The sequence below is a fragment of the Mixophyes fleayi genome, chromosome 1 (assembly GCF_038048845.1).
Source record: "Mixophyes fleayi isolate aMixFle1 chromosome 1, aMixFle1.hap1, whole genome shotgun sequence".
Taxonomy (NCBI): domain Eukaryota; kingdom Metazoa; phylum Chordata; class Amphibia; order Anura; family Limnodynastidae; genus Mixophyes; species Mixophyes fleayi.
In genome coordinates, this window is record NC_134402.1 from 246,738,612 (window position 1) to 246,757,133 (window position 18,522).

The window sequence follows — 18,522 nt, forward strand, 5'->3', positions numbered from 1 at the left end:
GGGAGAAATATAATACCTATATTTCAAGCAAATGTAAGGCCCTGAGATGGTAACACAGTAATTACGCTCATGCTTGCGTTGCCTGTAAAAATTAGCACAGCAGAACATTGTGCACAAAATCAGTAACTCAGCAGGGAAGAGTAAAATCACCAACTTACATCATCATCTTGTTAAACTTATTGCCATGCACATATTTCCAGCTACTTTTTCATCGGGGTGTTATTAACAAATGATGTCATTTCAAAGCTATGTTTAGCTACAAAGTAAACAGTAAACAAGCTCAGCATTGATGGTATTTTTTTACATGCAGAAGAAAAGAATATTCAAGTTCCAAAATGATCATTTTAAAGCAGCTTTCAAAATGATATTTCTCTTCTCTGTATTGTGTGCTTTCAACATTACTATTTTTACAATATTCCATTATATTACTCAAGTTAAATTCAGCAAATAGTGGTTGACTACTCACAGAGTAGCAGGTGTCAAATTGTCTTTTAACGCTGAATATGTTGTAATGCACAGCCCAATTTTAACGCTAAACACCAAATCACTGATAACTTTTATTTGCAATACCTTGGCAGGTGAATCATTGCAAATATATGTGGTCAAAGTGAGATCAACAATTGTACACTAAATGACAGATGCTGACATATGTTACAATAATAATTAATAATTAATATAAACTGAGTGTCAGTCACTTGCAGAAAAAAATGCAGCTAAATAATGGAGAACTGCTAGTGGCTGACAGTTATTTACACCCCAAATGCTGCCAAATATAAGTAACAAAAAAAGACATGTTCCTCCACAATCCTCAATCATGCCCAGTGCTAGACAGCCTGGGCTGGGTTCCACTATAATAAAGAGACAATGAGTAGGGGGTCTCACTGCTGTAGTTAAAATTAGCCACAGTCTGATCAGTGCAAGGTTGGAGCCCCTTAGAAGATAGGTGCAAAAAAAAAAGCTTGTCTCTCCATCTCAGAGGCTACCGTCCCCATGCCGAGAAGCATTTGGTTGTTTGGGTTGAGGAAATTAACAAAATTAGGACCGCTGTAGTAGCAACTTAGCGACCCTAGTGGTTCCAGTATAATGTCCCTAAAGCCCTGCTCATTATGTCACAAGACTAAAACAAAGAGCACACACAATTTGAAATTAAAGTTTAATTGAATAAAAGTCTACCCAAAACCCTGGTTCACTTTATTAAGTATAAAATAAAATCTTATTTCTTGATTCATTCTAGACCAAATAGGAAATAATATATTTTCGTCTCACTCTCTGCATCAATGGAATCAAATAGAAAAGAAAATAGCCCAAAATATCTCATCAAAAGATGATCCACCCACTAACAATGAATGACAGATGCAAAATGAATATGACTATGAGTAAACAGGACTGCCCTTCACCATTAGTCAAACACAATGGCCCTACACCTCCTGGAGGAACTAGCTCTGCACTGACCAGCCTGGGCTGGTTTTCAAAACAACAGAGGGGTCCCAAGCTTGTAGTTTCACTGTTATAATGGAAACCGCCAAGGCTGTCTAGCACTGGGGCTAGTTGAGAATTTTCCCATATTTTATTATTTATATATTGTTATTACACTGCAGCATCTGTGGTCTGCATGGAGGTAACTGCCAATCACTTGCAGTTCCTCTCTTCATCTTTATGTTTTTTTCTTGCAAATGACTGCCTTGCGAAACCACAGATGCTGCCAGTTCATTAATTTAAGAAGGGACACGAACATAGTAAATTGATTCCCAAATAGGGTACGAATGCTCTACACATTTATGTATAGCAAAACCTGACCATACACCACAGAACGCAGCCATATTCAATTCATCTTCAAACACAAAGGACACTTACTACAGCCTACGATTTCAGGAAGGGAACGGGGCGTTTGGCCTTAGTCAATGTACAGAAAGGGTGTCCCAATCACAAGTGCAGACAGTTGCCGCTGAATCAAGCTCTGGGCATCTATCAGGTACTTGTTTTTCAGTCGCATCTCTTGCTCCAGCTAGGTCTAGTCTAAGTGCTGCTTAGTAGTGATGACAGCTTCGTATGCATGTTATAACATGTAATTGCAATCAGGAACAACTGTAAAAATGTGTTTTATGTTCAGAAGACATTAAGAACATCCTAATAAATGTATTTCATGGGGGGGGGGGATAAACACAATTGTTTTTGACAGTTTTATCATTAATGCCTATATTATTAACAGATGACATTATTTGATATTTTATTTTTCCATGCGTTCTTTTGCAAATTTATAATCCACATAGGTATTAGACGTATCATACAGTGTTTTGTGTAGTAGAGGTGAGCAGACCTACGCCGTCATCAGTGCACGTATCTACAGATCCATTCCTTGCTGAACTTGGGCGTGCAAAGACCCATATTATGTGTGCTCTGAAACAAACGCACACAGCGCTCAGTATGCCTGCCTTTATGAATCAGGTCCAATGAGTTTCCAGCAATGCACAGAAGATTTATATCACCTGACGGGAGAAGACAATTTGACATTTTCAATAAATGATGGTCTTAAAACCATTAGTGTGGCATCAGCTTCTTTTGACATTCTTTCCTGTGTGTAATTGAATATAATGTTTGTACATCTTTTGCAACTGCATAGTATTGGGTAAAATATTGTCACTACTACTATTACAACAACATAATAATTACTATTATTATTATTATTATTATTATTATTATTATTATTATTAATAATAATATCAACTTAAATATAACTGTAGCATACATGTAATACAAAACATACATGTAATACAAACTATAGATAAAAAATACTCAAATCAGCTTTCATATAAAGACAAGTCTTATCTAGAATATTGTAAATACTCTTACTCTCTGTATGTATTTTAAATTAAGTCACTTCTACTAAACACTGTCATAAATCTTTTAGCAAATGCCTTATGTTTGTCTAATAGGATTGTTCTCCTGTGCAATCATGCACAATAAAACTCAGATTTTTTTTTAAAATGACATTTTGACTTTAGTATGTTTGCAATATGTGTTATGGCAAAAATGTACTGAATTTGCAGCTGAGCTGAGTTAAGCATGATGTTCCCTGCAGAGACTGATGCCTGCCTACTCACTTAACAAGTACCACATAGATTCATCAATGTAAACCTTTTGTGACAGTCAGAACTACTGTAAATATTTTATTTACAGAGCATTTTTTCACCACCAAACCTGCTTCTTTCTAACATAATTCAGGACTTTCATTAAAAATGTAATAAAAATTTTTAATTTTAATAATCAAGTTACGCTAGCAATTCAAATGGGCACTAGCACTCCCGGAACTCATAATAGCAAAATATACAAAAAAGTATCTAGAAAAAAAGAAATATATTTAGATAATGACTACCACCGATTTAGAGACACTTGGGATAAGAGCCAGATTTAGACCTCATGAGGCCCTAGGCAAGATACTGGTTTGGGGCCCCTCCCTGAAAAAATCCATAGCACTATAGTTTTTAGCATAACATATACCCCTATTCAGGGGCTGGCTGGCAGACTTTAGCCCAGGGGGGTAAGCACATAGCACTGGCTCATAAATAGCGGCCCATTTTTAAAGGTTGGACTCATCACCGGCCCTGGGAGGGCCCTCTGGGGACAGCTGGGCACTAGGCAATTGCCTAGGTTGCCTAGTGGTTAATCCGGCCCTGCTTGGGATGGATTCATGAGATTGGAGCCATCATATTTCCCACTATTAACAATGATTTTTAAAGATTAAAGTCATCCAAAATAATGCCACTTTTATCTTCATGAACATCAGTTTTAGAATTAGGATACAAAACTTTTTAAAGTTTTTAAAGGGAATGTTAAAAGTTATATTAATGATTGAACCATGTTAAGTTTCTCTTTTATTAAATGCATATATATGAAGGAAACTCACCAAGAATATGAAGATGTAATAATTTCTTGGTATTTCATGGTTTAAAATTATAAACATTTCAGTTCACAACAGTAAATACAGTATAAGTATTTGAAATATGTGAAAAATTGCTTAGACTTCTAAAATTCATACTGTATTAATCAAGAGCAAAGAGCCCATGTATATCGCTGAAGTTTGTGCAGTCATTTAGAGTTATAATAATTCTAATAATGGACTTCACTCACAATTTAATTCACCCAACAGTGTGTGGCTTCCTGTTTGCCTCCATTCTCTGGCTCACATCATGACACTGGGGGGTATATTTACTAATCTGTGGGTTTGAAAAAGTAGAGATGTTGCCTATAGCAAACAATTAGATTCTAGCTGTCATTTTGTAGACTGTGCTAAATAAATGATAACTAGAATCTGATTGGTTGCTATAGGCAACATCTCCACTTTTTCAAACCTGCAGTTTACCCCTAGGACTGTTACATTCAGCCCTGCCCTCACTAACATAATTAGAAGAATGGACAGGTCATTGTCTCCCTCCAATAAGATTACCACACTCATCTCTTATTGCTGTGAACATTCTGATGTCCTGATTGGCTAGAAGTATCTCTATTCCCATTCACTATAAAACTGAGTACAAGTAGGAGATATACAATGAATACAAAAAGTTAGTCTCATTGGAACTTCAAACACATCTACCTGTGAACAGGTCACTGTATGTTGTATGGTTTAGCAATAGGTAAAAAATATAGGCAATTATTAATTCTATTTTTCTTAAACTTAACTCTCAAAAAGACCCAATGAGTGCTGAAAATGCAAGTTAACTGATTTTTTTTTTTTATCCAAATAATTCCTTATTTTTATGTTATGTCTAGAAGGGTAAAATATAGAGATTACAGTAATGTTTCAATTAATTGGAATTGATGCTGTGTATCTAGAAATTGTTTAGCTAACAATGGTCATCGGTAAAAATATTAAATAAAAATAAATATAGAAATAAATTAAGAAATAAAAGGGCTTAGAACCTTGATGATTCCCGCAGCTCCTCATTTATCAATGTGTGAGTTATGTGAGCTGAGTGTCTCTGGGTACATCTATACATAGCATACATGTCAGTGTCATACAAAATGTAAGTTCCTAGAATCATAAATGCAAGTCATGCACTTATCTCTAGTACACTTTTCTGCGCTGTATTCTGTGGATAGACCAGTTTATTAGCGGAGTGAGATTACACAGCTAAGGTTGGCTACAGCTGCTGAGTGACTGGATCACTTCTGGCTGACAATAGACCCCGATAGTGTGGTAGGAAGCAGACAGCACACACAGCATGAAAGTGGTCATCTTTCGACTGCATTTCCATTATGCCTTATAATGATCCCCCTATTGGGAAGACCTCATTATGTTCAAAAAACTAACTTATAGAGTTGTTTTTGATGGGATCATTATCAGGCAGCACACTTCGTCTGATATCACTGGCGATTCTCCCCTTTTTGAGAATTTCTGATAGTATGGAAGATAATGATTTTGCAAGGAACGCGTTTCTCAGCAATTAGCTTCATTATTTTAATGTACTGACTGTATTGTGAATAAAACACAGCATGTGTGACGAGCATGCAAAATCAACAATGTTAGATAATGGGTAGTACATAACAATATTGTAGAAAATCCTGATAATATGTTATTTTAAAAACACTGATAAAGCCAGAATATTATCTGTCTTATCCAATCAATAATTTCTTTACCATAGATATTATACAGACAACACCGCTGTCAATTTAAGCTTCACAGTTTTATCAAACAGTTAACATCAGTGTAGCACGGCAGAGATTGACCTGACTTTTATCCTATGAAAACTGGAAATTATATTCATAGCATTAACAACAATTTCAAATGACACGTTTGCTCAAAACACAAATGGAGCGGCTGTCAGTTTGCCAATGTAAACCTCAAATTTAGATGCTATTTTCACAAAGTTTTATGCATTTGTCTCTTGCTTTTTCTACTTATTTTTTTGACTACTTCTTGCTCTGAAAAACAATTTAGTGACTACTAATGTCTCAGCTATGCATCATATGAAGCAATAGGAAACCTTAAAACAACAGTCAAAGTAGAAATGTTCTACACTTAAATTGTTTAAATCAAAGTTCTACTTTTCATATTTAAGTCGGAATGATTCAGAAAGGGATATTTCTGTCTGGAGTGGTGACTACTTTGTTCGTCGACCCTTTTTAAAAAAAATCACATAAATTAAGATTTTCCTATGCTGTAATAATCGTAAAACGTATATCCCTCCCATTTGATGCCTAATTGATGAAAAGCTTTAACCACTCGTAAACTGTTATTACCAACTTGTTCATGGCTAACTTGCTCCATCGTCCACTTTTATGACTTTTAATGCACGTATGAATTCCAGATCACTCCTGAGCACAGATTTTCTTCTGTTGGGTGATTTATAGATTTCCTGCAGGGCAAAATTTCTTAATAAATGAAACCTTTGTTCAGGTTTGTGTCTCTGATTACAAAACAAATATGTAGCACATGGCCCCTGCTGAATGGAAACTGTCCGATTAAAATGGCTAACTGAGCAACTGCCCAGGAGCTGTAAAGACCTCTGCTTTTCTGGAGTAAATGTGGGCCCCATCTTCACCAATTACCCACCTACACTATATAGAACATGATGGCATGGTTATATTTGGTAAAACTTATTTTTTGGAACAAGGAACATCATATTAAGTTTCCCAAGATACAATATGAAACTGGGATTAGTTTATTTTTTATTTTTTTTGCAAATAATTTGTTTATCCAGCAACATAATTAACATAAGCATTAAACATATTTAATTATTACATTTATAATGCAGATTTGCAAACAAATGTGGACAATTGGATATTAGGAATGTTATGCTATATGTCTAATTAATAAATTATTCTCTAACAGATTAGTCTGAAATAATATTAAGTTTAGAGACAATGGGGCTGATGCAGAGATGGAAGCAAAATGGGAGTAAATTACTCCTAAAAAAAAGAGCATGAAAAATAGCATATCTCTGCCCATCTCGGGATGCGTCCACCTCTGTTTCAGCAGCATATTCAGTTTATGACAAGTAGTCATCACCTGCAAGTACTTACACCTACCCTATAGCAGGTGCATCATATACGCCAACTAACAGGCATATGTGCGTGCTTCTGCAGGTCTGCCAGAGCTGCCCTTACTGTACTTAACGGTAGAATTCCCATTTCCTCCCCATCACACCTAAGTGCCAGAATCATGCAGTTTTGCATGGATGCATATGCGTACGTCCACCTCCTGGGCAAGTGCAGAGCGATTTCATGCAAGCTACACTACACAATAAGGCATACTTCCCACTCTACATTAGCCCCTCAGCCTAACAAGGCCTTTCCTACTGCGAATATATAAGAGAATGGCCACCAAAACTTTTGTGACTGTCCACAGAGGTTCATGCAGGTCTGGGTCATATATGTAATCATAGGTTAGTATCAGTATTATCATTAATGGTGCTTTACAATTTTTGAAACCCAGGTAGTAGAAAATAGTTTTAGTCAATATAATAAGACTGGTTGATTCCATACCATAAGGATAAAAAAAAGAGTTCACATGACACTGCACAAAGGAAACCTACCCTAAGTAATAAGGCATAATAAATCATGCTAACCTGTAGTTATTTATAAGGCTATAATTTCTAAGCCAATAATATATAATAATGGCTAATTACACTGTGATATTTATACTACCTTACTGAAAGTCTAAATTCACCTGATCCAAATTCACAGTGCCCTGTTTTTACCACTGAAAATCATTAACTTTCAAAGCTTGTTTTTAAATAATCTACAGTCCTCATAGGACTGTATTAAGCAGTGCTTCTCTCAGTGCTCTCCTATTGTGAATGTACTCGTATATGCACTTAATTTGCAATTGTATATCACACATGCTTATGCCCCATTATCCAATACTACTTCCTTTGTTATTTTTTTATGAGGAAGAAAGGGTGTTTGGTAAAGAAGCAATAGTAAGAAGTTGGATGTATTTCACCCCACTATCTTCCTGCGCAAGGAGCTCACACCTACCCTGTGCTGTTGGGGCACCCTGCTCCTTCCATTATCTAACTACCAGTCAGTGACTTTCTGCTTGCCTTTATTCCACTCCTGTCCTCACTAACATACTGATAAAAGTGGACAGATTACTGCCTCCCAAAAGATCAGCACTCATGTTGTGAATATTTCCATGATTTGGCTAATAAATGAGATGACAATTGTATACAATAAGGTTGACAGACTGATTAAGCACACCGTAAAATAAATTCTCCAAATTACCATGAACACATTTCTGTACTGTCCTATGCACATGCACAGTTTGACTATATGACTATAAATCCAGCCCTGTCTTACTGCATGTAAAAGAGTTATTTATTTTCGGTTAGTCCTGATTTAGGCCCACATAGTTAGTGACTCAACACTAAACTTCAAGGGCTGCATGTGTGGCCCTCTACCCTTCAGAAGGGCTGTATGTTACCCTTAATCTCAGTATAAAAAAGAACACAGCCCCAAAATGTCATCCACACCTCCACAGCAGCCACTATACCAAGATGCGCCCACCTGCCCTTCAGACCCCTACTTACCAATGAACAAAATGCTCCCACCAACTCCCATATGCCCTACATACACTCATATCCAACATGTTTTAATAACTACTAATTGGTCATGAAAATTAGCAGTGGGTAGCCACTCATAATTAATACCATCCTGCCTAAATATTCCTGTTCACCTTGTCTATGAAGTTCAATCGGTCGAGAATCAAGGTTGTAGCTCCTCTCTGCAGAGGAAGGAGACCATATAGTGCAGACTGCACTCCTTCCTCCTACTTTGATATTAGGTGTGCCGTGTGACCACCCTGCATTGCATGGAGGAGGTCACATGACGTGGAAGTTGGCTGCTCCAGTTACATTCAGTCATATTATCTCTGTTTTATGACACACTAGGGGGCATTCAATTAGGATTCGCGGTTGCATGTGTAAAGTGCCATTACAGCATTATCGCGGATTTCTGTGCGGTACAGGAACCCATGCAGCTGTGTGTAATCGCGGCCGCGAATGCTAATTGAATATGCCCCACTGAGTTTCACCAACAGCCCCCAGCTCTTATTTTGCAAGAGCTGTTGACATGGATGATGTTTGGCCAGGCAATAAAGCAGAGAATAAGTCAATGGGGGCATAAGGCTAGAAGTAGCTGGGGTCCACTGGTAAAGGCCACTGGCGGCCCTTGGCATAACCAACTCTATGGGGCATATTCAATTGTTAGAGAGACGGGTGAAAATCCCGCGCTCGAAAAAAAACAAAAAACCCGCGCTCGTTTTTTCCTGTTCGAGTGCTCGTTTTAAAAAAAAAAACAAAACGCTCAATTCAATTGTTAATATTGCATCCACCCCCTCGCGCTCTATCATTGGTCCTAGCGAGTTTGAAATAAGGAGTGGTCAAGGCAGTCATTTTAGTACAAAACATTAATGCAAATTAATTCAATCAAGAATGGCCCCAGCACTGCACAAGAGAATGGGCCCCCACACTGCAATGAAGAAGGGCCCCAGCACTGCAAGCAACAATGCCCCCCCCCCCCCCCCAGACAGCAGATTAAAAGATTTTACAAGGAGGTAAATTTTTTGCCATTTACAAACATTTCTTGAACACCGGCCAAGCATGGACATTTGTAAGGTACAAATATTTGTGGCACAGTGGGCAAGCCGGACATTTCTTCGAAGGTACAAATAATTTTTGGGACTTTGCGTAAATGAGTGTGTGTAGGTAAAGCATCATAAAACTGAGGATTTCGTCCATGGTGAGTATTTTGTTTTGGGGGTTTTTTCAATAAAAATCTATGGTGTACATGAGGGTGTTTACTCTATTTCTTGGGGTTTTATTATTTTTAATAAAGATTTGTGGTTGGAATGAGGGTGTTGTGCTTTTATTTAACATTTTACTTTGTGGAACTACAGATCACAGCCAGCCGTGGGTGTAAGAGCATGTTGGCACTTGTGGTTCTACAAGTGCAAACATGCCCTGGGTGCCATGGGTACGCTGGTGCTTGTAGTTAGACAAGTAGCAGCATGCCCACACTATTTAGGCCAACATGGCTGGATGGGACATGTAGTTCGACATGTAGTTTTTTTTTTCATACAAAATCCCCATTTATTACCCTACTACCCACAGCCCAGGGGTAGTAGGAAGAGCCCTAGTGCTATCGGCACTGGGCTGGGTGTCCCTAGGGGGGTGGCCCGCTTACATTTTTCAGCGGACCACACTCTCTAGGGAATCCAGGCCAGCGCTGAACAGTCTGTGGGTGTTTAGTCATTATGGCCGTGGGACCCAAACTGCGTCCCCCCTCCCCTGCTATAGTGCCTATCACCCCGGCTGGTTTGCCTAGTGCTGGTTCAATTAAAATAAGGGGAACCCTACGCCAAATTTTTCAAAGATTTTAACTCACACATCAATAGCCTGCCAGCACTAGGGCTAAGACTAAATAGAGTGGGGAGCAAACGATTTTGGTTTTAAAAAAAATAAAAATGACATGCTACTTTTCACCGAGAGCTGACTGAGGTCAGGCACAACCGTCCCCCCCCCCCTTAAAAAAAATGATATAAAAAAGTTTAAATACATGCACCACTAATGGTTTTTTCTAAAGGGGGAACTTTCCAAAAATTATTAATTATTATTACACTTTTTTAAGTACTTCTCAGTTTTTAGGTTATTTTTATGAACTTTTACACCTATTTTTTCAGTTTAATGTATATTTTTCTTAACTTAATAAAAAAAAATTTTCTTTGAGCAGACCATGGAGGTACGAGATAAAACAGCAGATTTGCCTGTTTCACACTCAGCGTTAAAAAACAATTGAATAACTTTTTCCGTTGAGGGTTCGCATCCAGCCTATACTTTAACATTGACAAACGGTTGGAGCGCGATAACACCGCTTCGGTAAAAAAAAAAAAAAGATTAGAATTGCGGGAGAAGTTTACGCGCTCGAAAATAAGGAAAAATAGCAAAAAAATGACTTAACGCGCTCGAACTTCGAAACTCGCTAACAATTGAATATGCCCCTATATTTCTATATTATTTGCTAGTGTTAATAATGATAATAAATAAAGTGCACGGAACAGTTCAGATTATTTACTAACAAAATGCAAATGTGTATTAACCCATGTACTAAGTTGCATATTTGTTAATAAATAACTGCCACATGCATAAATAACTAATACTGATCCTGATATATTTGTAGGAAATATTTTTGAAGTAAACAAAATTACATGGTGCACTTTCAGGAGGTTACGTGAGCGTGAACGCTCATTTCCATTTCTACATTCCTATATTTTAAAATCTATAAATCCTATAGATTATTATGTATTATAATCTGATTCCCCTATCCTCTATTTCTGTTACTTCCTCACCTCCCGTCTGCCTTTCCTTATCTTTTCATGGAATATTATCCAGCAATCTTCCTGCATGTTATTGTGTTAAAGCCTAATGAAAAAAATGGAAGTGAAAAACTGTATATGTTTAGTGATACAATCATGGCGAGAAAATGTTGCCACTTGAATTTTGCATTGTGGATGTTCACTCCTGATAGCTGATATCAAAAGGAATTACCTAAAATGCCTTCTGGATAGTGTGATCATATTGTACATGTTGTAAATGAATTATTCTGAACCACTGTAGCTCATCAGATTTCTCTGCATGCTCTCAAGTGATGTACTATTATTTATGATAGTTTTCTTAACACTCAAGCGATGATATCAGAACTCACAATTTATTCAGATGATGTTTACTGTAGTGTATACATATATTAGCATAACTTGTGTATTTTACCTGGGTATACATCATGCACAGGGCCAGGAGACCGTCCCAGTGCGCTCTCTGAGAGATCTTGTGGTGACGTTGCTGGCTGCAGAGGTTGAATGGTGAGACAGTCACTGAGGATTTCTTGGTCAAGCTCTGTTCTCGGTCGTAGCTACAAGAAAGGCAAACAATAGAAATCACCTGCTAGTCTAGCTACAGTAGAACATCAACCTATAATATTTTGAGCAATACAATAAAGTGACTTCAATATACTAATACAAAGGAACTTCACAATAAAGACTAGCATGAGTCTTAGTAATTAGCAATAATTTATTTTCCATGGTAAAGATGTTTGCAAGTAGTTCTATGAAATCCATATGTTTTCCATTTACACAACTAAAGACGTCTGCTTCCGATTACCTACTAAGCCTTACGTTTTACTGCTATCAGCTGTAATGGGTATTCATCATGAAATTAGTTGCATGTGTACTCTAGGAACCAAACATGTTGTGAAAGATTTGCATACTTTTATAGAGTAGTCCTGTAGCTCGAGGACTGCCAGGCTCATCATATCTGGCTTGAGTTCAAAATACAGAGCTGACGTGTGTTATTGATCAGTGAGCTAAACTGTATGTAAACATACCCATACCTACGAAAGGCATTTAACTATTGTGAGAGCAGCTAATACAAGCTAGGCAGACCTTCCAACATTGAGACATGTAGAATCGGGATAAAATAAGCCCTGCCCTGGTGCCGCCAACACCTAGATCCTCCCTCAAACACCCACTTTTGGATGAAACCCTGCACCTTCTGGGCAAGCTTGCCCCTTCTGAGGTCTGCGATTCAGGACTGTCCTGCAAAATTGGGACAGTTAGGATGTATGTGTTACCATTTGATGCTATATCAACTTGGTTTTCTCTGTGTTTCAAGGAACTGGACAGTAATACCAAATGAGCAGTATTTTACACGCTGTGCATGGAAATACTGGGGGTGAAAATATTATCAAGTTTTTATTCAACTCTTGCTTCAGGGTGAACAGATTTTCTGAGCCCCAACCTCCATGAATGTTCAAAGGGTCTCATGGCATCGCAAAGGTTATGCAGGAATACATAAATGAAGGTAAAAGTGTCCTAGACGAAGATGTTATTAATATAATGTAGACTTTAACATGAAATCTGGAGGAAAAACAACAAACTGCTATAACCAATAACAGCCATTTATGTAGTTTATTTATTAGCTTGAAAAATGAAAGCAGAAATCTGATTGGTTTCTATGAGCTCCATTACTTTTTTCCCAGTGTATTTTCAGGAGTGTCCTTTTGTATTTTCATTTTAAACTAATAAGTGGGATAATACTTAGGGGTCCATGAAAATGGTAAAGCTAAAAAAACATACACTGTTGTGACGATATATATATATATACAAGTTAACCCGTGCATGATACTCATGCATTCTAGTCAAATCAAGCTACTTAAGGTGTTAAAAAGGTTCTTGTCATGCATTTGGGGCTAGGCCAGGCCTCCTCAGGGGAAGAGCGTTACTTCCCGACGTAAGTGCCATTTTTTAATGTGGTTTTATCCACATGTCACCACCTCATCATTCTTCTCCATCACCTCATCCTTCATCTTCATCTTCATCGAGACATCCTTAATCTCCATCGTCTTACTGTTCTACAACCTCTCGATACACAACGTTTCTGCTAAACACCTTATCGCTGTGCTCAATCAGTCTTCCTTGAAGGGCAGTATTCATAACCTGCACTTTCACATCACTGCTTCTCCGTACTCGTGAAAATGTGACATACAATTGTCCATGACCAAACACAGGCTCTGGTAAATAAATACCCACACGGTCAAGAGTTTGAGCCCTCAACTGGTAAATTTAGCCTTTACTACCCCTCCCACAGGGGGGAAGGGGGATGAGGGTTAACTAACTTCACTATTATAATTTTTTTGTCAAATAATGTCAGTATACCAAATTTCAGGTCAATTGGATGAGCCCTTTCTGAGAAAATAGTTTTTTACACACACACACACACTAACACACGCCGCTAGGCTTATATATATTATATATATATATATGTGTACACACACATACACAATGGTTGAAGAGGGGAGGTATATTACTGTTTAGATTGTAAAACTATCAGATTCCATTCACTTACCTATCACTTTTCCATGCTGCCGCTATTACATTTTCACTTCAACCACTGTATATCTATCTATCTACTGTATGTGAACCGACAGACCACTTTACCTTCGCCACTTAGCAGAAGACAAACAAATCCAGAAAGGATTCACATAAACTAAAATGTCTCTCTGACCAAACATATACATCTTTTTCACCATAATTTTATCCACCTTGCTGGATATTAGCAAGTTACCATGTTATGGTGGGCTGCCACCATGCAACACTTTGAACAGTAGACTTGGAAACAAACTTGCTGTTGTTGCTCTGCAGAAACACTCTGTGTAGATTTATACAAAATTGGAGAACTTTTTCAGTTCATATATAATTAATATTATTCATTTATATAGCACCACTATATTACACAGCACTGTACAGAGAACTCATTCACAACAGTCCCTCCCCCATTGGAGCTTACATTCTAAATTCTGTACCAGACAAACACACACACACACACACACACACTAAGGTACATTTTGTCAGCTGCCAATTAACCTTTGTACAAACCTGTAGTACTGGGAAAGTAGAATAAATCGTTGTTATTAGGTACTTTAAGATGGGCAGCACGATGGCTAAATGGTTAGCACTTCTGCCTTACAGCACTGGGGTCATGAGTTCAATTCCCGACCATGGCCTTATCTGTGAGGAGTTTGTATGTTCTCCCCGTGTTTGCGTGGGTTTCCGCTGGGTGCTCCGGTTTCCTCCCACACTCCAAAAACATACTGGTAGGTTAATTGGCTGCTAACAAATTGACCCTAGTCTTATCTGTGTGTGTGTGTTAGGGAATTTAGACTATAAGCCCCAATGGGGCAGGGACTGATGTTAGTGTGTTCTCTGTACAGCGCTGCGGAACTAGTGGCGCTATATAAATAAATGGTGATAATGATGATGATGATGATGAAGATAAGGAACATTTTAAAAGGATAGCTATATCCTTTAAAAGGGACTAAAACTAAAATGCAAGAGATTTTATATAAAATACATACGAGCATCATTCACAAATATATGGTATATATAAAGATTTGGGAAATTGATTGGAATTAAATTATTTGAACAAAGGAATCCATGTAATTGTAGGGGAAGCATTTTTCTTTGTGTATACCAAGTTATATAAGGCACTGCAAGAGACTTTTTCCTTTATTCCTAAATTTAAATACAATTAAATCAATCAATGTATTTAGCCACATGGCAAGTGTACATAAAATATTTTTTCATATTGTAATGAAATGTATGCTATATTCAGTGGCCCTTTAATATACATTTATGTCATTTACATGCTCTCAGCACATGTGACTTGTATACAACTGTAAGGGGTTAAGCTGGGTACACACTACAGGGGTTTTGTCTGATAATCGGCTCAACCAGCCGACATACGGCCGCTTGTTCGAAAGTCGGGTCAGTGTTTGTAGTGACACGATGGTCAAAAGTCTGCCCAAATGGACGATTGTCGCCTCATTTGGTTGGTTGTACCGTTCAATATTTTCGTTCCAATCTCCTTTCTGTTGTGTAGTGTGTATTAGTTTCTAACCGATCCACGACAGTGAGTATGAAATTACAATCACTGCTTACGACAACATGGCTGTAAAAAGTCGCTAACGGGATGGCCGTTCTTCCCTTTATCGTCTAAAACAAGGCTAGTGTGTATGCAGTCCATGGATCGATCGGATGTAAAATTGATCGGCATAAAAAGTTGGTGGAAAATTCTGTAGTGTGTACCCAGCTTAAGTCACACACAATATGACAGACACTTAGCCCTGCCTACACAAATACATGGAATCTACCCATCGTTGCCACCATTTAAGGTTACATTTTACAAGGTGCCGAACCAGTGGCAGAAATACTGCCACTGCAGAGGGTTCAGGTGCTACAGACCCAGAGAGAATGGGAGTGGGGCCGGGGCACACTCCCTAGGCTCCTTCTCTGATTTTAAGAACATGCGCAGTAAAGCCTTAGTTGAGTATTCCCTTGTGCATGCACCTGACCATGTATGCTCAGAAGAAGCCCTTCTAAGAGCAGAGTGGGTACCCGGGAGGCTGAAGTGGCATCCCCATAGTTTTTCTACGGGGCTCAACACTACAAAGCATTAACCATACACATACTGTATTAATCCTTTACCTGTGATTTTATAGACAAAGGATTAACATAAAACATAAAACATATACCAACAAATGCTTAGGAATTCAGAGCATCATGAACTGACCTTAAAATTATGTCATTACATTTTTAAATGACATCTATTTATATTTATTTTGCTGGCTGTGAAAACAGAAACAAAAATCCAGTAATTACAGTACTGCTGCGGGCATACGTTTGTAATGCCTGGGATGACTGCAGCTAGTCACACAATTTATCAACATTGTTCCCAAGAAAATATAACAGTGATGCCACAACTTGTTGGTATTTACTATACAATGAGGTTGATGCAAATCAATCTGCAGAAATAGTGTGTTAGGCTGGCCTTATATGCGTGGATTTAAATGGCCAGTTTTGCTACATATCTGATTTAGTAGGTAATCAGGCTGAATATCCAGATCTATCTGTGTATGGTCAGCTTTATTATTCATCTTGCTTAATTAAAACCATGCAACTCAATAAAAAATAATATTGTGTCTTTAAGATTCTCGGTGACACTACAAGTTCAATTTAACAAGTATGGTTGGCCTGATTCAAAGAAAGTTAAGCAAAAAATTGAGAAAGTTTTCCTACTCAAGTTTTCTGGACAAAACCATGTTGCAGAGCAAGGGGTGCATATTAGTTTATTATTTTGCACATAAGGAAAATACTGGATGTTTTTTCATGTAGCACACAAATACTTGATAGCTTATTTGTACACAGAAATTTAAAGTTGATCTAGGACATATCCTACCCAAAATATAAATCTGTCATCACATTTTAAATTTACCTCCCCTACAATGCAACATGGTTGTGCCTTACTTGATTAATTTTGCTTAACTTTTCTTAATGAATTAGGCCTAGTGTCTTTAAATATATGGCATGATCTAGGATCATGATTTACTGTGTCAAGTACATAGTTAGTTTGGCAAAAGCCATTGGAATCCAAGAACTGAGTATATTACACAGGAAATTGTAAGGTAGCCAGCGGCCCAGCGCAATGTTTGCTATTTTTGCACAGGTTTACCTGTTTCTAAAGGTAGGTCTAGTATATGTCTTAATTATACTATACAGTGGCGCACACAGGGGGGGTTTCTGAGTCTCTAGAAACCCCCCCCCCTGAGCTAACTAAGTGGCCACTGTCCTATACAGCAGCCGCGGCGCTATCAAAGAAGCGTCCGCGGCGGTGCTGTATTTTATACAGCACCGCCGCAGACGCTTCTTAGACAGCGCCGCGGCTGCTGTATTGGACAGCGCTGGCGAAACGGAGCTGCTGCGCATGCGTCGGCGCATGCGCAGCAGCTCTCTCTCGGGTTGTATTTTTTTTTTTTTTTTTTGGGGTCGGCGGGGAGAAACCCCCCCGACAATCCTCCGTGCGCCCCTGCTATACTATATGTTTCTTTGCACAAGTACAATATCACTAGACCTAAAATGCAAATTGCTTAATATTAAAAAGATAGTCATATCTTTTTTGCCAGCTTGCATGCCACTCAGCCTTATGAAATGTGTATGTCAGTGAGAAAAACATTCTGCACCAACATCTGAGTCTTTGCCTTTTAGTATTATCCTTATGCTCAGACTTGATTGGCTAATTGGTAATTTTTGATAGATTCACTATGTGATCAGGTCAGTACTTTCTAAATCTGTGCAATTTGTCCTGTGTGTTGTCAAACTGCTCACAAATGGGGGGCACTGCGGCACAGTGGTTAGTATGGCTGAGGCATAGTGCTATAGTCATGGGCTCTATTACAACTAGAGCACTATCTGTGGGGGATTTGTATGTTCTCCCCGTATATATACACGAGTTTCCTCTGGGTTCTCTGGTTTCTTCCCACAGGCAAAATACATAGTGCAAGGATTTTTAGCTTCTAGCAAAATGAACCCAAGTGTGTGTTTGTGTAAAAGAGAAATTAAACTGTAAGTTCCACAAGTTTAGGAACTGATGTGAATGATTAACCACTCTCTGTAAAGGGCTAAATAATATGTAGGTACTATATAAATAAAATCTGAGAATTTTGCAATTGGACTGAATTGCAACATGAACAACATAGTCACTGATGCTGGCCATAGACGCTGTTATTTCACCTGAGAACTTGGTTGCCACATGCATGGGCCCAAAATCAGTGTGCGCTAAAACTTTACAGGCAAACCTGTAAATCCAATAACCACAATACTATGCATGTCCAGTCAATGGCTGACATCTGATTGTTCAGCCCAACCTCCGCACTGGTCATAGATGTGCTCATATGACCATAAGAAGAATGTTTTGGTACTGTACATGACAGAACATGGACAGGCAAAGTAAAACGGGCTCTACTTTCTTATTTAAGCCAAAGGTAAAAAAAAAAGTAACTGTGCACAATCTTTGCATTACTCATTAGGGATCAGTGTCAGTCTTCACTCTTTGTCTTCCACCGTCATTATTTAGGGCTAAATATTGATTTATTCATTTGTAGTGTTTTACATTGACTTGGGTGGCACTTTTATCGCTT

At 38.1% G+C, this 18,522-nt stretch overlaps 1 protein-coding gene across 2 annotated transcripts in view; it reads right to left on the reverse strand.

The window, feature by feature from the left end:
• GLIS3 (GLIS family zinc finger 3) overlaps positions 1–18,522 on the reverse strand; it is a 358,155-nt gene that overhangs the window by 46,572 nt on the left and 293,061 nt on the right. For both annotated transcript variants that reach the window (XM_075191338.1, XM_075191347.1), the window contains exon 6: positions 11,763–11,904. In XM_075191338.1, the coding sequence (XP_075047439.1) occupies positions 11,763–11,904 (142 nt within the window). The remainder of the gene's footprint in view (positions 1–11,762; positions 11,905–18,522) is intronic.